This window comes from Chiloscyllium plagiosum, chromosome 7, assembly GCF_004010195.1.
Source record: "Chiloscyllium plagiosum isolate BGI_BamShark_2017 chromosome 7, ASM401019v2, whole genome shotgun sequence".
Taxonomy (NCBI): domain Eukaryota; kingdom Metazoa; phylum Chordata; class Chondrichthyes; order Orectolobiformes; family Hemiscylliidae; genus Chiloscyllium; species Chiloscyllium plagiosum.
The window spans coordinates 31,502,985-31,522,749 of NC_057716.1; the positions used below are offsets into that span (position 1 = coordinate 31,502,985).

Here is a 19,765-nt window from a genome sequence, read left to right on the forward strand (position 1 = left end):
GGGTAGAGTGAGCAGTCAGTGAAGTGGGTAAAATGGGCAGTGAGTGAGGGGGTAGAGTAAGTAGTTAGTGAGGTGGGTTGAATAGTCAGTAGATACCATTCTAGCAAAGCTAAACTACACATTTTTTTACTATTTCACATGATCTGGGTGTCACTGTCTGGGCCAACACTTATTTCCTCCCTAATGGCCTTAACGTATGTGGTGGTAAGCTGCCTTCTTGAAGTACTCCATTCTAGGGGTCTAGATTGGCTCTATGTGATGTTGGAAAGCAGTTCCAGGTTTTAGACCAAATGGCAGTGAAGAAGCGATGATATATTTTGAAGTCAGAATGGTGACTGGCTAGGAGGGGAATTTGCAAGTGATAGTCTTCCCTGTCCTGTTGTCCGCGTCCTTCGAGATGGTAGTGGTTATGAGTCTGGAAGGTACTGACAAAAAAGCCACAGTGAGTTGGTATGTATTGCTGCTACTAAGCATCAGTAATGGGAAGAGTGACCGTCGAAGATGGTGGATTGGGCGCTAATTAAATGGGCTGCTTTGTCTTGGATGATGTCAAGCTTCTTGAGTATTGTTGGAGCTGCAGTCATCCAGTAAATTCAAGCCTCAGGCGACTGACTGTGTGGAATTTGCACGTTCTCCCTGTGTCTGCGTGGGTTTCCTCCGGGTGCTCCAGTTTCCTACCACAGTCCAAAGGATGTGCAGGTCAGGTGAATTGGCCACGCTAAATTGCCTGTAGTGTTAGGTAAGGGGTAAATGTAGGGGTATGGGTGGGTTGTGCTTCGGTGGGTCGGTGTGGACTTATTGGGCCAAAGGGCCTGTTTCCACACTGTAATGTAATCTAATCTAATCTAAATTGGAGAATGTTGTATTACACTCCTGACTTGTAGATGGTGAACAGATTTTAGGTAGCAAGAAGGTGAGGTACCTGCTGCAGGATTCCAAAAACTGAACCGGCCTTGTAGCTACAGTATTTTATTAGATTAGATTACTTACAGCGTGGAAACAGGCCCTTCAGCCCAACAAGTCCACACCGACCCTCCGCAGAGCAACCCACCCAGACCATTCCCATACATTTACCCCTTCACCTAACATTACAGGCAATGTAGCATGGCCAATTCATCTGACCTACACATTTTTGGACTGTGGGAGGAAACCCACGGGGAGAATATACAAACTCTAAACAGATAGTTGCCTGAGGCGGGAATTGAACCCGGGTCTCTAATGCTGTGAGGCAGCAGGGCTAACCACTGTGCCACCGTGCTGCCCTCTATATTTATTTGGCTAGTCCAGTTCAGTTTCTGGTCAATGGTTCGTCTAACTAATGCACTAAAGTATTCAATAAAAACTTATAAAAAACATGCATTTACATTACTTTTATTCTCTACCTGCCACCCATCCAGCAATGTTTTATACATTCCTCTAGATTCCAGTACAATCCGGAGTATTGGGTTAGTTTTTCTCACCCCACCATGGCCATCAAGGCCAGTGGGACCAGCCTTCATTCAATGCAGAGTGGAGGCGAGCATACCAAGTAAAAGAATAAGTTTTGCACATTCCTATGGTCCAGATCATCGGAGAAGCCAGTCTTCATAAAATTTAATACACTTCACAAGGTTTTTTTAGATTCCCTACAGTGTGGAAACAGGCCCTTCGGCCCAACCAGTCCACACCGACCCTCCGAAGAGCAACCCACCCAGACCCATTTCCCTCTACCTAATGTACCTAGCACTATGGGCAATTTAGCATGGCCACTTCACCTGACCTGCACATCTTTGGACTGTGGGAGGAAACCAGAGCACCCACACAGACATGGGGAGAACGTGCAAACTCCACGCAGGCAGTCACCCGAGGCTGGAATCGAACTTGGGACCCTGGTGCTGTGAGGCAGCAGTGCTAACCACTGAGCCACCGTGATTGAGCATGGCATGAAGGAGCCCTAGCAATACTGGAATCAATGGGTATTGATTGCAAAGTCTCCGGTGGTTGGAGTCATACCTGATACATAGAAAGATGGCCATGTTGGAGATCAGTCATCTCAGCTCCAGGAAATCTCTGCTAGAATTCCTCAGGGTAGTGTCCTAGGACCAACCAGCTTTAGCTGCTTCATCAATGGCTTTGCCTCCATCATAACCTTAGAAGTGAGGATGTTTGCCGAATATTGCACAATGTTCAGCATGATTTGCGACTCCTCAGATACTGAAGCAGTCCATGTTCAAATGCAACAAGATCAGGACAATATCCAGGGTTGGGCTGACAAGTGGCCAATAGCATTCATGTCACACAAATCCACCCCTTGACATTCAATGGTGCTGCCATCACTGAATCCCCCACTATCAACACTCTGGGGTTTATTAGTGACCAGAAACTCATCACATAAACACAGTGGCTACAAGATCAGATCAGAAGCTAGGGAAAACTGCAGCGAGTAACTAATCTCCTGAATTACAAAAGCCTGTTCATCATCTACAAGGCACGGTGGCACAGTGGTTAGCACTGCTGCCTCACAGCGCCAGAGACCCGGGTTCAATTCCCGCCTCAGACGACTGACTGTGTGGAGTTTGCACATTCTCCCCGTGTCTGCGTGGGTTTCCTCCGGGTGCTCCGGTTTCCTCCCACAGTCCAAAGATGTGCAGGTCAGGTGAATTGGCCATGCTAAATTGCCCGTAGTGTTAGGGGTAAAAGTAGGGGCCTGGGTGGGTTGCGCTTCGGTGGGTCGGTGTGGACTTGTTGGGCCGAAGGGCCTGTTTCCACACTGTAATGTAATCTAAGTCAGGAGTGTAAAGGAATATACCCCATCTACCAGGAGCTCCTCGGATGCTGCCTGAATTGCTGTGCTCTTCCAGCATCACTCATCCAGAATCTGGTTTCCAGCATCTGCAGTCATTGTTTTTACTATCCAGGACAAAGCAGCCACTTGATTGGCACTACATCCACAAGCATCCACTCCCTTCACCACCAACACTCAGTAGCAGCAGTGTGTACTATCTACAGGATGCACTGCTGAAATTCACCAAAGATCCTCAGACAGCATCTTCCACACCCATGACCACTTTCATCTAGAAGGTCAAGGGCAACAGATACATGGTGTCGTGGAAATTAAATCGACTCAACTCAAATGCTAGCAAGAGCAAAGAAAAAATTTATTACAGGCCTTTGCAAAGGGGCCCTCTGCATTTGACAGAATGCCTTATGCAAGGGGTACTTGAGCATAATTCAGATACTCGCCTTATACTGTTTCTTATCACGCTCTCAAGGGCAAAGACTGGGAAAACTCAAGTTGTTATTCTCTCATCCCCTGGTCTTGGGCATAACAGTTCTTCAGCTTTCGCTGAATTCGACTGTCGCAAGGTCAAGTTGAATGTTTACAAAGTTCAAACAGAGACAGGCTGGCTGCAAACTGCATCAAAGTATTGTTTACAAAGCTTAGCACAGCATTTAATTTTAGAAAAACATTCTCTTTCAAATTTCACAGTAAATGTAAAATTTGTTAATTTTCCATTACACATGGGATCACCATCACCTTCAATTTCCCCTCCAAGCCACTTGCAATCCTGATTTGGAAATATATCGCCATTCTTTCACTGTCGCTGGGTCAAAATCCTGGAATTCCTGTTCTGATGGCATTGTGGGTCAACCCACAGCAGGTGGACTGCAACAGATCAAGAAGGCAGCTCACCACCACCTTGTCGTGGGCAACGAAGGATGGGCAAATGCTGATGGCTCAGCCTGCAGTGCTCGCAACCCACAAATGAATTTTAAAAACTGTCCTTAGCACAAAACAGGGCAAATTTGAAGCAATCAGCTCTTGTTGCATCAGCTTACCCTGAATGAGAGTCATACAGTCATAGAGATGTACAGCACAGAAACAGACCCTTCAGTCCAACTCATCCATGCTGACCAGATATCATTTCCGGAAAAAATGATGGAAGAAGCTGAGATATTTGGATCATTAATAGTCAGAGGTGATGTGCTGGACGACTGGAAGTTGGCTCACATGGTACCACTATATAAGAAAGGCAGTAAGGAAAAGCCAGGGAACTATAGACTGGTGAACTGAACATTGGTGGTGGGCAATGTTGGAGGGAATCCTGAGGAACAGGATTTACATGCATTTGGAAAGGCAAGGATCACTAGGGACAGTCAGCATAGCTTTGTGCATGGGAAATCATATCTCACTTGTACCCCTTGTCTACAACAATAGTGATAAGATGGAGATAATTAACAGTGTCAAGTTCCTAGAAGCGATGATCAATAACAATCTGTCTTTGTCCACCTAGATTGGTGCTACAATTTTGAAGAAGCAATGAAGAGGATTAATGAGGGCAGAGTGGTGGACATGATCTATATGGATTTCAGTAAGGCATTCAACAATGTTCCCCATGGGTGACTGGTTAGCAAGGCTTGATCACATGGAATAGAGGGAGAACTAGCATTGTTCTGGCTCGAAGGTAGAAGACAGAGGGTGGTGGTGCAGGGTTGTTTTCAGACTGAAGGCCTGAGACCAGCAGAGTGCCACAAGGGTCGGTGCTGGGTCCACTGCTTTTTGTCATTTATATAAATGATTTGGATGTGAACATGGGAGGTAAAGTTAGTAAGTTTCCAGATGACACCAAAATTGGAGGTGTAGTGGACAGCAAAGAAGGTTACCTGAAAGTACAACGGGATGTTAATCAGAAGGACCAATGGGCTGAGGAGTGGCAGATGGAGTTTAATTTAGATACATGTGAGGTGCTGCATTTTGGAAAGGCAAATTAGGGCAGAACTTATACACTTAATGGTAAGATCCTGGGGAGTGTTGGTGAACAAAGAGACCTTGGAGTGTAGGTTCATAGTTCCTTGAAAGAGGAGTCTCAGGTAGACAGGATAGTGAAGAAGGGCATTTGGTATGCTTTCCTTTATTGGTCAGAGTGTTGAATATAGGAGTTGGGAGGTCATGTTGAGGCTGTTGGTTAGGCCACTTCTGGAATATTGCATGCAATTCTGGTCTCCCTCCTATTGGAAGGATGCTGTGAATGTTGAAAGGGTTCAGAAAAGATTTACAAGGATGTTGCCAGGCTTGGAAAGTTTGAGCTATAGGGAGAGGCTAAATAGACTGGGGTTGTTTTCACTGGAGCATTGGAAGCTGAGGGGTGACCCTATAGAGGTTTATAAAATCATGAGGGGCATGGACAGGGAAAATAGTCAAGGTCTTTTCCCTGGGTTCAGGGAGTCCAAAAATAGAGGGTGTAGGTTGGGGTGAGAGGAGAAGGATATAAAAGAGACCTAAGGGGCACTTTTTTCATGCAGAGGATGGTACGTGTATGGAATGGGCTGCCAGAGGAAGTGCTGGAGGCTGATACAATTACAACAGTTAAAAGGCATCTGGATGGGTATATGAATAGGAAGGGTTTGGAGGGATATGAGCCAACTGCTGGCAGTGGGACTAGATTAATTTAGGTTATTGATCGACACGGACGAGTTGGACTGAAAGGTCTGTTGCCATGTTGTACACTTCAAGAAGGCATTCGGCATGCTTTCCTTCATCAGATGAAGTATTGAGTACAAGTGTTGGCATGTCATCTTACAGTTGTGTAGGACTTTGGCTTGGCCACATTTGGAATACTGCGTACAATTCTGGTCACCACATTACCGAAAGGATGTGGATGCTTTGGATAAGGTGCAGAGGACGTTCACCAGGATGTTGCCTGGTATGGAGGGTGCTGGCTATGAAGAGAGGTTGAGTAGATTAGGATTATTTTTATTAGAAAGTCGAAGGTTGAGAGAGGACCTGATTGAGGTCTACAAAATCATGAGAGGTATGGACAGGGTGGATAGCAAGAAGCTTTTTCCCAGAGTGGGGGACTCAATTACTAGGGGTCATGGTTCAAGGCGAGAGGGGAAAAGTTTAAGGGAAATCTACGTGGAAAGTTCTTTACACAGAGGGTGGTGGGTGCCTGGAACACATTGCCAGCTGAGGTGGTAGAGGCGGGAACGATAGTGTCATTTAAGATGTATCTAGACAGGTACATGAATAGGCAGGGAGCAGAGAGATACAGATCCTGAGTAAGTAGGTTTACATAGAGGATCTGGATCGGCTTGGAGGGCCGAAGGGCATGTTCCTGCACTGTAATGTTCTTTGTTCTTTGTTCTATGACCCTATGACTCACAGTCATTGACAGTGTTACTAACAAAGTGACACCCATTCAGCAATCAACTATTCACTGCTTTCAGTTCGAGTTTTGCTTGGATCACTCTGTTCCAAATCTTATGATAACCCTGGAACAAACATGGATGAACAAAGCTGAACTCCTGAGGTGAGGAGAGAGTGACCAGGCTTGACATCCACATTTGACTGAGAATGGCATCTAGGAGTCCTAGGAAACTGAAATCGATGGAAATCAGGGGGGGATACTCTCCCCTGGTTGGAGTCATACCCAGCACATAGGAAGCTGGTTGTGATTGTTGGAGGTCAGTCATTGGCCAGGATTGGATGCAGAAAGAGTTATGTTGGTGGGGTAGTGTTCAGAGTGCCAACAATGACAAAGGTTACTGCCAGCAGCACCTCCGCATTCGTGGACTCAGCTACACATCAACTATGCAGGTCCTTCCATGGGCTCAATATTTTAAGTCCTTGTGGACGCCCACTCAAAGTGACTGGAAATGGATAGAATTCATTCATCAACCACAGAGAAAACGAAAGAAAAACGACACATATCTTTTGCAATAACAGACTCCTGGAAGTATTGGTCACAGACAATGGACCATCATTTACCAAGAGGGAATTTGAGTATTTCCAAACGTTGAATGGTATTTGACATATAAGGGAAGCTCCAAAACATCCATCATCCAATGGTCTGGCAGAAAGAGCAGTCCAAACTTTGAAGGCAGGTTTCTTTGCATACTGAATTGTTCAGTTCCGACATGATTTAAGGACCAACATTCATACACCTATAGGAGTAGTTCCAGCAGAGTTGCTAACAGGAAGAAGACTCTGCAACAGGTTAAATCTGATCTTCCCAGGCCTGGGGAGTGGTGGACGGTGAAACAGCATCAGGTATGCCAATGCCAGACACAAGACTCTACGAAGTGAGAGAGGCAGTTTACTTCAGGAGACAAAGTTTGGTGTAGGAACCACGGGAATGGCCCTGCAAGTTTGTAAACGGTGCTGGGAAAACTGTGCCCAGCTCCTTCCCTGCCTTTCCAACTTTTCTGCAACCCAATGGGTTAGCCCTCTCCATTAAGCGTCGAAGATCTCTCAGAATCTTAGCTGGATGTGGCAGCTGTCAGTACCTTGATGCTTTTGCCACCCGCAGAAAAGAAAGCACTTCTCCAGAAAGCTACTCTGTGTTACACACCACCTGTCAGAGGCAGAGTTGGAGGAACTTGACCCGGTACTAAAATGCCCCAAGAGGAGCTACAAAAATAAAGAACCAGCCTATATCCTCGGACTCGGAGGTGAAAGGTGCAGTGATTGTAATGAGGTCAGCCAGGGGGACCTCATAGATTATAGGTTCCCTGATTGGGGCTGTTAATCTGGTCCAGTCAGGGAGTCCTGGCTAACAGATAAGAACAGGGGTATCAGAGGTTCTCTTCACTCTGAGAGCTGGCTCTGAGGGGAGCAGGATCAGTGTCTACAACTCTCCATGTTTAAATAAAGGGTAACTTGGTGATGGGATACCTGCCTCTGTGGAGTTATTTCAATATCAACCTGACTGGACCTGTGGGAGATACTGAGAAAGGCAGCAACAAGGAAAAACCTACTTGACCTCATAATTAAAAATCCATGATATTATTGGCCAAAGTGAGCACTGGGCAGGATTTATGAAGCTCAGATACTATCATAACAAGGATGATCCCCTCCATTGTGGTGTGTAGCATTAACTTTGTACTAAATGATATAGATTTAGAGCAGATCTGTCGGCCAAAGATTAGGCATCCATCAAAACTTATCGGTTTTCATTCGCAGCAGAACTGTATTCAACTTCAATCCATAATGTCATGGTCCAGAAACCTTGCACTCTACCATTGCTATCAAGCCAGAGGTTCAATCATGATTCAATGAGGAATTGAGGCGATAATGGCATGAGCAGCGTTAAGCATAAGGTAAAGGTAAAATAAACATCTTCCTACAGACCATAGGACTGCTCTCTCATTAGAGAGAGATAACTAGTGATGGTTTGGCCTGAGGGTCACCACACCTCAAGTGAGGGGAAAACTTGAGATGGAGCGTCCTTCATGGTAACCTCAGCCAGTGCAGGAATTGAACCCATCTGCTGGCATCACTCTGCACTGCAAACTAGTTTCCCAGCCAACTGAGCCTGCTTATCGCACAATGTAATGCCAACTAACTCATTGAATCATAGATTCATACGGTGCAGAAAAGGCCTTTTGACCTATCAACATATGTCTGTATTGACGTAACTACCCGTAAAAGTAACGCTAATCCCGATTTCTTGCACTTGTCCCATATCCTTGAATACTTATTCAAATTATTTTTTAAAGTTTACAAGTTTCCAGTCTCCTCACCTTCCCAACCGTGCATCCCAGATTCCCCAATACCCATGGAGTGATAAGGTTTTCTCCCAAATCCCCTCTGAATCTCCTGCCACTTACCCTAAAACTATGCCCTCCCATGAGTGACCCCTCAACCAAGGAGAACAGCTACTCTCTATTCACCTGTTCATAACCCTGGTAATCTTATATACCTCAATGATGTCTCCCTCAGTCTTCTCTGCTCTAAAAAAAAATCCAATTCAATTTAGTATATTCTTACAGCTCAATTTCTTCATCCCAGGCACATCCTGATGAACCTCCTCTGTAGCCCTTCAAGCTCTATCACATCCTTCCCGTAGTGAGGTGACCAGAACTGCACACAGTTCTCCAGTTATGGCCCGACCACCTCTCTGTAGAACTCCAACATTACATCCTTGCTCTTATACTCTATGCCACAACTGATGAAAGTAATTGTCACAAATGTCTCCTTAACTCTCCTTTTCACATGCTCTGCTGACTTCAGGGATCTGTGAATAATTACCCCAAGATCCCTCTGTTCCTCTAAGCTACCCAGTGTCCTGCTATTCATTAAATACTCCCTCATCTTGTTTCTTCTTCCAAAGTGCTTAACCAGAGTTAAATACCATTTGCCAATGGTCCATCTAACCAACCCATCTATACCTTCCTGTAATCTATAACTATCTTCTTGGTGTTGTCTACTCAGTATTCCCCCAACATTTTCATCTATATCATTTGTGTATATAAAAAAACAATAAGGGTTCCAGTACTGATCCAATCACTCAAACAGCCTTCTTGCCTTATTGAAAGCCAGTTTCTGATCCATGTTGCCAAGTTTCCCTCATGCATTAATCTTCTCAATCAGTCTCCCATATAGAACCTTGTCAAAATCTTTGCCAAATTCCATATAAATTACATCAACTGAACTCCCCTCATTCACACACTTGATCACATTTTCAAAAAATTCTAACAAATTTGTTCGACATGATCTCCCTCTGACAAAGCCATGCTGACTATCACTAATTAACACATGCCTTTCCAAATGGGTATTAATTCTCACCTTCAGAATTTTCTCTATTAATTACCCCACCACTGACGTGACACTCACCCAACTTTAATTTCCTGTTTCATCTCTACAACTCCTTTTAAAATGCTGAACCACATTAGCTGCCCTCCAGTCCTCTGGCACTTACCCTATGGCCAGAAAGTCCTAGAGTCATACAGCACAGAATCAGACCTTTTGGTCCAATCAGTCCATGCTGAAAATAATCCCAAACTAAACTGGTCCTACCTGCTTACTCCTGGCCCATGTCCCTTCAAACCTTTTCTATTCATGTATCTATCCAAATGTCTTTTAGACATTGTAATTGTACTTTGCAATGAACTTTCTCAGAAAGTTCATTGCACACATGAACCACCCTCCATGAAAAAGATTTCTCTCTATGTCCTTTTTAAATCTCTCCTCTTACCATAAAAGGGGTGCCCCTTAGCCTTGAAATCCCCCATCCTAGGGAAAAGACAACGACCATTAACACTATCTATAGCTCTCATTATTTTTGTGTCAGAGTCCCTGCAATTTCCAGTCTTGCCTCCTACAGCAGCCTGGGATGCAATTCATCCAGGCCAAGGGATTTCTCTGTGTTTAAGGCATAGCTTCCAATACCTCCCCATTTCCTATGGCAAATTGTGCAAGTTCCTCATAGTCCCTTTTCCTGAATTCTGTACCTAAATCCATGTTTTCCGGAGTGAAGACGAAAGAGAACTATTCATTTTGCACCCATCCAATACCCTGCGACATCACACACAGGTTGCCCTCTTTGTCCCTAATGGGGACCCTACTCTTTCTCTGACTAACCTCTTTCCTTTAATGTATTTATAAAATTTCGTGGGATTCTCCCTAATCCTGGCGCAAGTCCTTTCTCATGTCCCCTTTTTAACTCTTACAATTGCTTTCTTAATTTCCCTCCTGCATTTTCTTCATTCCTCTGGGGCCACAGCTGAATTGCTCCTTTGGACTTCCAAAAAACCCTATTCATCCTATTTATTTAGTCCTGAATTATCCTAGACATCCAGGGTTCTCTGAACTTATTGCTCCTACATTTCCCTCTAAAGGGTACATGTTGCATCGATACTCTCCCCAGCTCCTTTTTGAATGCACCCCCCTTGCTCCACTGTAGATTTTCCTGCAAGGATCTGTTCCCATGCTACTGTGGCCATATCCTGCTTTGTTTGTACATCCTGGTTGTACATGTCCCACCGTTCTCCAAAAATGGTCCCAGTGATCCAGGAATCTGAAATCCTTCCTCTTGCACCAACTCTTGAGCCAAATCTGCCCTATTCTTCTATTTCTAAACTTGCTAGTATGTGGTGCTGGAAGTAATCCAGAGATTACAAATCATTGAGGCCCTGCTTTTTAATCTGCTGCCCAGCTGTCTGAATTCTGATGCAAGACCTCATTCCTCATTTTGCCCATATCAGCGGTACCAACATGTACAACAACCTGTAACTCATCACCCTCTCCTTTTAGGATACCCTGCAGCTATTCAGTTAAATTCCACCCACCCACCCACCAGCCAGGACTAAGGAATTCCCTATCACTCTTGTTCTTCCTCCTTCTGCTTAGTCTTCTTTTTAATCTGGCAGTGAAGCCGCTTGTAGTGCCAGAAGCTTGACTCTGACGGCATTCCTCTGAGGTACCAGCATCCTCATCAGCTTCCAAAATGGAGCACAGGTTAGTGAGTGGGACCCAGGGAGCACCTGTATTACCTACTTGTTTTTTCTGGACTGTCTGGTGGTCATCCATTCCACTATTTCCCCTAGTCCCTTGAGCTGCAGTGTGACTACCTCTCTAAATGTGCTATTCATATAATTCACGCCCTCTGCGGCTGGGAACACTTCCTGCGTGTGTGGTCATCTAGGACACTGGCAGCTTCCAGGACTCCCCCCTATGACAAGCTGCACATTCCACTCTGCTGACATCTCTGAAATTTACAATTCATGCCTTAGGCGAGAATTATTAGTTTAATTTTGTTAGACATCTGACAACACTAAGGTTATGAAAAGGTTAACTGTAACTACGTTCCCACTGCTCTAAATCTGCAAGATAAGAAAGGGTTAGCCAGTAATTATCAGGTGCCCAGTATTCATGTACTTATCATGATGTAAAGAATGTTCCATTACACTCCTGACTTGTGTCTTGTCAATGGTAGGCAGGTTTTCGGGAGTCAGGAGGTGAAATATCACAGAATTCCGGAGATTTTCTCACCTTTTGAAGTTATGACGTCAATAGGAGCTGCACTGAACATTCTCGCAGTGTTCCTACAGTTTACTAATTTCTAAGACCCTCTCCATCTCCCTCTCCAAGCTAAGTACCCTGTAAAAACTAGGCCTAAATCTGCACTGCACTGGATTTTTAGGCTTACAGGTTACTATGTCCCCACCTCCTGGCTGCTGCTGTGGGGTTTCCTGATTGCTGTTCCAAGCTGAGTGTCCTGTAATTGGAGGAGAAAGCTTCACAAACGTCTTCCTACTCGCTGACGGGGATTCTCAGCACACCAGTGCAAAAGACAAGGCTGACAACCTTGCCACCATTTCCGTGCAGAGGATCGAGCTTGGTCTCTTCTGCAAATTCCGAGTATCACAATCCTTTCATTGTTTATCTAGTTTGATTCACCCCATGTTATATCAAGAAAGGCCGAAGATACTAGGTACACAGAGGTTACCGGTACAACAATATCCTGGCAGTAGTACTGAAGGCTTGTGTTTTAGACCAAGCTGCATTCCAAGCCAAAATGTTTTAATACAACTCCAACATCGGCATTTAACCAACAATGACCAGGCATGTCCTGTCCACAAAAGCAAAACAAATTCATTCCAAGCAAATACTGGCTCATCAGTCTACTCTCAATCATGGCAAAGTAATGGAAATTGTCAGTGACAAGGTTATTAAATAGCACCTATTCAACAAAAAACTGCTCATCAATGCTCAATTTGGGTTTAACCAAAGCCACTCAATTCCAGACCTCAGTCTTGCTCCAAACATGGATAAACCAGCAGAATTTTGGATTTAAGATGAGAGTGCATCACTTTGCTTCAAGACAGCATTTGATTCTCATTGTGTATCAATGAAGGGCAGCAAAATTGACATCAATGGGAATTGTGAGAGAACTCTCCATTGACTGAAGTCATGACAAACATAAAGAAATATGATTGGTTGTTGGAGGTCAATCATCTCATCCTAGGGATATCATACAGGGGCTCCTCAGGCAGTGCCCCATCTTCAGCTTCACCAATGTCTGCTCATCCAACATAAGGCCACAAGAGTAGGGATGTCCACTGATAATTGAACAGTATTTGATGTCATCCTCAACTCACCAGGTACCGAAGTTGCCTGTATTCAATGCAGCGAGGCCCAGACACCATTCAGACTTGGACTGATAAGTGGGGAGTGACGTTCAATGTGCCAGACAATGACCATCTGCAATTAGATAGAATCTAACCATCCGGCCTTGACATTCAATTGCATTTCTATCACTGAATCCTTCACCATCAACATCCTGGGGTGATCGTTGACTAGACACTTAATTGGACAAGCCAAATGAACACTGTGGCTGCAAGAGCATGTCAGAGGTTGAGAATTCTGTGATATTTCACCTCCTGACTCCCCAAAGCCTGACTCCCAACGACAAGACGCAAGTCAGGAGTGTGCTGGAACATCCTCTACATCATGATAAGTTTGTGAATAAGAAATGTTTGGAGGGAAATGAGCCAAGAGTAGGCAAGTAGGACTAATTTAGTTTGGGATTATAGTCACATGGACTGGTTGGATTGAAGTGTCTGTTTCCGTGCCATTTGACTCTATGACTCCAAGACTCGATGACTCTATGATGAGTGCAGCTCCAAGAACACTGGAAAAGGACAATACTACCCAGGACACAACCATTCACTTGATTACTACTCCATCCAATAACCCAAACATTCCTGCAAATCATTCCTATTCTGACTTGGAAATAAGTTCCTTCATTATTGTTTGGCCAAACACCCCAGCTGACACCACTGTAGAAGCACCTTCAGCAATTGGACTGCAGCAGTTAAATTTGCCAACTCATTGTCAAAAGTTCAATTAGGGATAGACAATAAGTGAAGGGTGGCCAATGTGCCCAGACAAATAGAAGACTGTTTTACAGCGAAGAAACAGACAGTTAAGAATTCTTTAACACAGCTTTAGTTGGCAGTGCTATTCTATTTGGATCTTTCTCCTGGTACTTAGCCTTAGGAATGTAGACGTTTTCATGGCACTGTAACTATTAAGAAAGGTTTTTGATGAGCAGATCTTTCCTGATGAAATTTACTGCTAAAGAATTTTGTTGAAAGTGATAAATAGTAAGAGTCTCTCCCTGTCTTAATATTAATGTCAGGTGCATTCAGGGAAAAGATTGCAATCCCTTAGTTACAGAACAAATTGTTTCTTGCACTCACTCATCCCCTCCTCTATAAGAATTTTTAACAACAATTTGATGAGTTGGATAAAGACGTAGTCATGTTATGATTCAATGACTGATTATTTTAATGTATTGTAATAGTTTTTAATACATTTTAATTAAAGTTGGAGCTCTGTGATGGAATAATTTTCTTTATTTTTATTGTTATTATACATTGATGTGCCATTTTCTGAATGAATGAGCAATGTACTTTAAATGAATTTCCATATGGACAATAAAATGAAGTGGAATGGTTTGCATTGTTCTTAACGGGTTTTGCATGTAAATATCTATTTGGCTACATGGGTGATTTACTGGTGGCTGTTAATAGTAAAAAGCAAAAGCAACACGTCACGGTGATTTGGTGATGAAAAAAAGATCAGTCAGTTGTACTTGATATATATAATATCGTGAAATGAAGATTTAAAAACATTGTATAGAACAAAGAGCCCAGTGTAGGAAGCAGAATGTATTAATTGACTTCGTAAAGCATTCAAATTTACATTTAGCTTGAGGTTTCTTTGTCACATTCACATTTGTTATAATTTATTTGTCCATAATCTGCTCTGTGTACTGAGAAGGTGGAAAATTAAGGCTTGGAGGACTCCATAGGTATTGTGGGGGAGGCCAGATCTTGTGTGGAGAATATATGTGTGGAAAATTAGGTGTGACTGAGAAGTACTCTCAAGAACTATTAGCTGTTAGATAAATTGTAAGGCACAGTACTGTGGTATATTACTGATACTGATGTTGCTTGTTTTCTAGAAACCCGGGCTTTTAATATGGGGTGGGGTGATGGGGGCCATCTTCCTCAAAATCCAAAACTGAATGGATAGTAACCCAATTAATCTGTAGCACATTTGAATTGATTTGCTCTCACAACCTCTGTTCTGCAGCTAACTATTATATTCCGTTCATTTTTTTCTAAATTAATGATTTGCTCTGACACAGGAAAAAAATGCCATAAGTAAGTCATTGCTCATTCTTTTAATGCACCGACTCTGAAATGTGATTATCACAGTTTCTCAGTTATCTCCCGTTGCGACAATAATGCTCCATTTGTATTGTTGCCTTTCAGTAGCGTGGGAGTCTAGATGGAAGTCCTGTGGGAAATGTTAGGATTGTGAAATGCTAAAATCCTCTAAGGGGGTCGGAGGCATTCAGAGCCATCTCTTGCCCTCACTCGGCAATGTCGTCAGTCAGCTCTGACTTGACGGCTGTAACTGATAGTTGCTTCAACTTTGTAGTTATCGCAGGCATGGGAAGAGCTCCTGGTGAAGTAGAGCTGTGTGCAACAACCCACCCAGGATCAGCAGCAGGCTTGTCTTGGTCTCTGTTATTCTGTCCACAAAGGGGCTGTTGGATTTTCTCTTGGTTCTTCTCCTGATTATCTCTGCAATGCTTGCGTGCTCTTGCTGGTTTTTCTGCCCTGGCAGGACCGCACTTTGTTGCCTGGGAAAGATAGCTTCTGCAACAACTAAATAACACATTAAATAATTGTTAATATTCATTCTGAAAAAAATTTGTTATTTTATATGGTTCCATACTTATCAAAGCTCAGATCAATAAAAAGTAAGGAATGCTGGAAACATGAAACACAGTAATTACTATTAGTGCGCAGAAGATCCCTGAGTGTAATGAATATGAACTGGACTATTGATGGTCTTTACTTGTTCTCCCTTTGTACTCTATACTCCTTTGTACAACAACCATGCTGGCTGATAGGATTTTGATGCTTGTCAATGTGTCAGTCAAGTCACCGTATTCACATAGTGATCCAATAAATGCAACAAGAGGAAACAAGCATGCAATCTTGGGAAAATACCTATGTTCTAAATAGTCAGGAATCTAAAGTGATACACCATAAGGCCATAAGAAACAGGAACAGGAGGAGGCCACTCAGCCCTTTGAGTGTGCGCCACCATTCAATAGGATCACGATTGATCTGACATTCCTCATGTCCACCTTCCTCCATTTTCCACATAACCGTGATACTCCTTCTGAACAAGAATCTATCTCAGCCTTAAATATAACCAAGGACTCTGCCCCCACAGGTCTCTGTGGCAAGGAGTTCCAAAGATTCACAAACATCTCAGAGGAGAAATTCCTCCTCATCTCAGTTTTAAATTGGTGCCCCTTTATTCTGAGACTATGTCATCTGGTCCTACACTCCCCCTGTGAGGGGAAACATTCTCTCAGCATTTACCCTGTGGACTCTTAATTCCGGACCACACAAGTTTCAGTTCAAAGATAGATACTTTATTTCTGAACAGCCAGCGAGAGATCCTGGGTGACACCAAAGGAGTATAGGAGCCTTCTTGTGGTGGCACCCCTCAACAATTCCATGCAAGCAGTACACCTTATATCTTGTTTGGCTGTGACTAATACAAAGGCCTTAACATCACATGGCGAATTGCTATTACATTGTTAAAACAGGTATTTTTCGATCTTACAATGACTAGTTATTGATACCTTCCTGTGACAAATATTGAATTGTTCACATGAGCCTGTTACTGTATCATTCACAATCTTGTGTTAATAAATAAGGATGTAGATTGTAATCCAGTATTGTTCTCATTGTTGGTCTTTGCATACCCTTGTTAATAGGTAAGGAATATGTTAATAGGAAAAGGAGGCAGTTAATAAGATCCAAAAGCAGGGCCGACAGTCTTATTCAGGGAAACAAAGTATCTTTGCCCAGGGCTGGGAGCAAAACACACATGTATGGCTCCAGACAATTCCTCACAGTGATTTCCGGTCTCGGCCTGCCCAAAGGGCAGGCACATAGTCAAACATTATGGTAAGACACTAGGATAGAGGTTTTTTAACTGTTGAATTCCCAATGTTCCAAAATATTATGATAGGCCATTGTAATAGAATTTTTGCTGTTGAATTCCCAAAACTTTAACAACACTGTCATTAAGATCACCTCCCACTCTTTTAAACTCTAGTGAGTCGAGTCCCAACCTGTTTTAGCCTGTGCTCATAAGACAATGTCTCCATACCAAGGATCATCCTATTGAACCTCTCTCTGAACTGCCTCCAATGAAATGATATCTTGCTTTAAGTAAGGGGACCAAAATTGCTCCCAATACTCCAGACGTGGTCATACCAGTACGGTGTACAGTTGCAGTAACTCATCTCTACTCTTCTACTACAACCCCCCCTTGAAATAAGGGACATCATTCCATTAGCATTCCTGATTATTTGCTCCACCTGTGTGCTAGTTTCCTGTGTTTTATGCACAAGTCTGCCCAAGCGCCTTTGTGTTGCAGCTTTCTGCAATTTTTCTCTACTTAAATAACAGTCTGTCTTGTTCTCCTTTCCAAAATGAACAACTCTATATTTTCCCACATGATCCATTTGCCAACTTCTTGCCCACTTACCTAACTTATCAATGTCTGTCTGCAAACTGTTAGTATCCCTCTCGCAACCACTTCTTTTTGTGTCGTCTGCCAATTTGGCTCCAGTATGTTTGCTTCCTTCTTCCAAGTCAATAACACATATTATAAACAGTTGTTGTCCCAGCACTGATCCCTGGGGAACCCCACTTATCATAGGTCACCAACCTTAAAAAAAAACCTTTATCTCCGCTCACTGTTTCCTGCCCATGACACACACTGCTAAAATCAGGTGAACAGTTTTAAAACCATTTTGCAACCAAACTGTTGTGCAAAGCAAGCCTGCTGTAGTCACTCTAAAATGGTGGAAACAATCTATTGACTGAAGTATTTTATCTAAAGTGACATATTCTGAGACTTGGGAAAGCAAAATACCTAACAAATTTCTGTGGATGGATTTAAGGTCTCTGACTGTTGCTCTGCTTATGCTGTACCATGTGTCGTTTGCAAATAAAGAGGTCAGATATGTAATAAACTTTTTGCACCAGTAATACCCAATTTCTATAATTGCCTATTTCAGATCAATTAAGTTGATCACCACTCCCAATTTGCTATACTACTGTCCTTTCAAAAGCCAGTGCTGCTTCCTCTGAGCAGTCCTGTGGATCTAAATTTATCATCATGTAGAGGCACACAGAGAACACAAGAAGATGATGGTAACAAAGTGCAGACTGTTATACTTGTTTCATCGACCAGGAGGCCTCGCAACTTCTGAGTCACTAGAAACCTGGCAACCCAACAATTAAAAAATATAAATATAATTGTGGTCTGACTGATATATGATTCCTTGCAACAACGTGCCTGATTCTTCTTTACTTAATTTGGAATGGATCCCAAATAGAGGTTCAGTAAGTGACAACCATATGCCTAACCACCACCGCAACATTAACACAGCTTAGTATTGGACAGGCAGCAGTCTGATTGCTCTGAAATATTCCTGATGAATCTATTAACATAGGGGTTACTAACTGTAGAGTTTGGCTTCATTTAGTGGTGGTTGGTGGTTTTTGTAAAGCAGTTGAAATGTGTGAATGATAGATAATGCTGCATAGGTGTCAATCACAGTTGAAATGTGCAATTTTGGCAAGTTAGGGTGATGTGAACAGTATCAAGTTGCCATGTATCTACAGAGCCGATTCACCACTCAAGCTGAATGCATGTGGTAAGGGCATTAAACAAATCCTCAAGACAAACTGTTGGTTTTGCAATTGAAATGTGTTTCCAGTTTGTATTTTTAGATGAGAGACTCTTGTCGAGAGCTCAAAGTCAGAAAATTACCTGATAAACTATTCATCTGGGTTAATTTTGACTTTGGTGACAGAGTAATATGAGAAAATGGGAATATCTCTCCAGATTTTCATTCTATTGGTTTGAATGGAAGTGAAAAGCAGCTGGTTCATTTCAAGGGCATTCTTTATGTTACTATCTCCCAAGGTCACAATTACCCTGCCCTAGATCAATTATGAGTGATTTATCCCATTAATGTTCTTCCCTTCCCACAGAGAGTTTGGATAATCATCCTAAATTACAACTCTTCCCTTCCCCTTCACATTTATATCTCTCCCACAAAGAGCCAGGCAATTTAGATTTATTTATGCCCAGATTATTCCATCACAGATCAAACATATTGTAAAGCATCCACAGCAGTTATTACTTTTTTAAACAAATACAGCAACAAGGATATCTATGAGGTTTCTAAAGCTTCTGGGCAGCACGGTGGCTCAGTGGTTAGCACGGCCACCTCACAGCACCTGGGACCCAGGTTTGATTCCACCCTCGGGCGAGTCTCTGTGTGGAATTTGCACATTCTCCCTGTGTCTGCGCGGGTTTCCTCCGGGTGCTCTAGTCTCCCCGCACAGTCTGAAGATGTGCAGGTTAGGTGGATTGGCTGTGGGAAATTGCCTAAAATGTTCAGGGATGTGTAAGCGAGGTGGATTAGTCAGGGGAGATGTAGAGTAATAGGGTGGGCGAGTGGATCTGAGTGGGATGCTCGTTGAAGGGTCAGTGTGGACTTCTTGGTCCAAATGATCTGTTTCCATGCTGTATGGATTCTGCGTTCAAAACATTTATGGCTTTACACTTCAACGAAAATAGTTCAACATGAGCATGAAACCAAGTCCCTTAGATTAGAAAGTGACATGGAAAGAGTGAAAGGGATTTCAAATCATAAAAAAAAAGTTACAACACTCCTGGCTTCATACTGATTTAGTTTATGAGTATAAATGATGTTTTTATGATAAGTTAAACAGAAAATTGCTGGGAATACTCAGCAAATCAGGCATCTTTGGAGAAAGAAAGACAGTTAGCCCTTCAGGCTGCTGACATTTTCTCAGCACGGGGAAGTTAGAAATAAGTTTTCAGTAGATAAAAGGAAGGAGGAGAAAGAAGAACAAAAGG

General features: G+C 43.0%; 1 protein-coding gene across 1 annotated transcript in view; it reads right to left on the bottom strand.

Moving 5' to 3' along the window:
- Nucleotides 1-14,104: 14,104 nt before the first annotated feature.
- The window catches only part of LOC122551443, a 268,783-nt gene continuing 263,122 nt past the window's right edge, over nt 14,105-19,765 (bottom strand). The window contains exon 9 of the mRNA XM_043693364.1: nt 14,105-15,444. Within this exon, the coding sequence (XP_043549299.1) occupies nt 15,147-15,444 (298 nt within the window). The 3' untranslated portion in view covers nt 14,105-15,146. The remainder of the gene's footprint in view (nt 15,445-19,765) is intronic.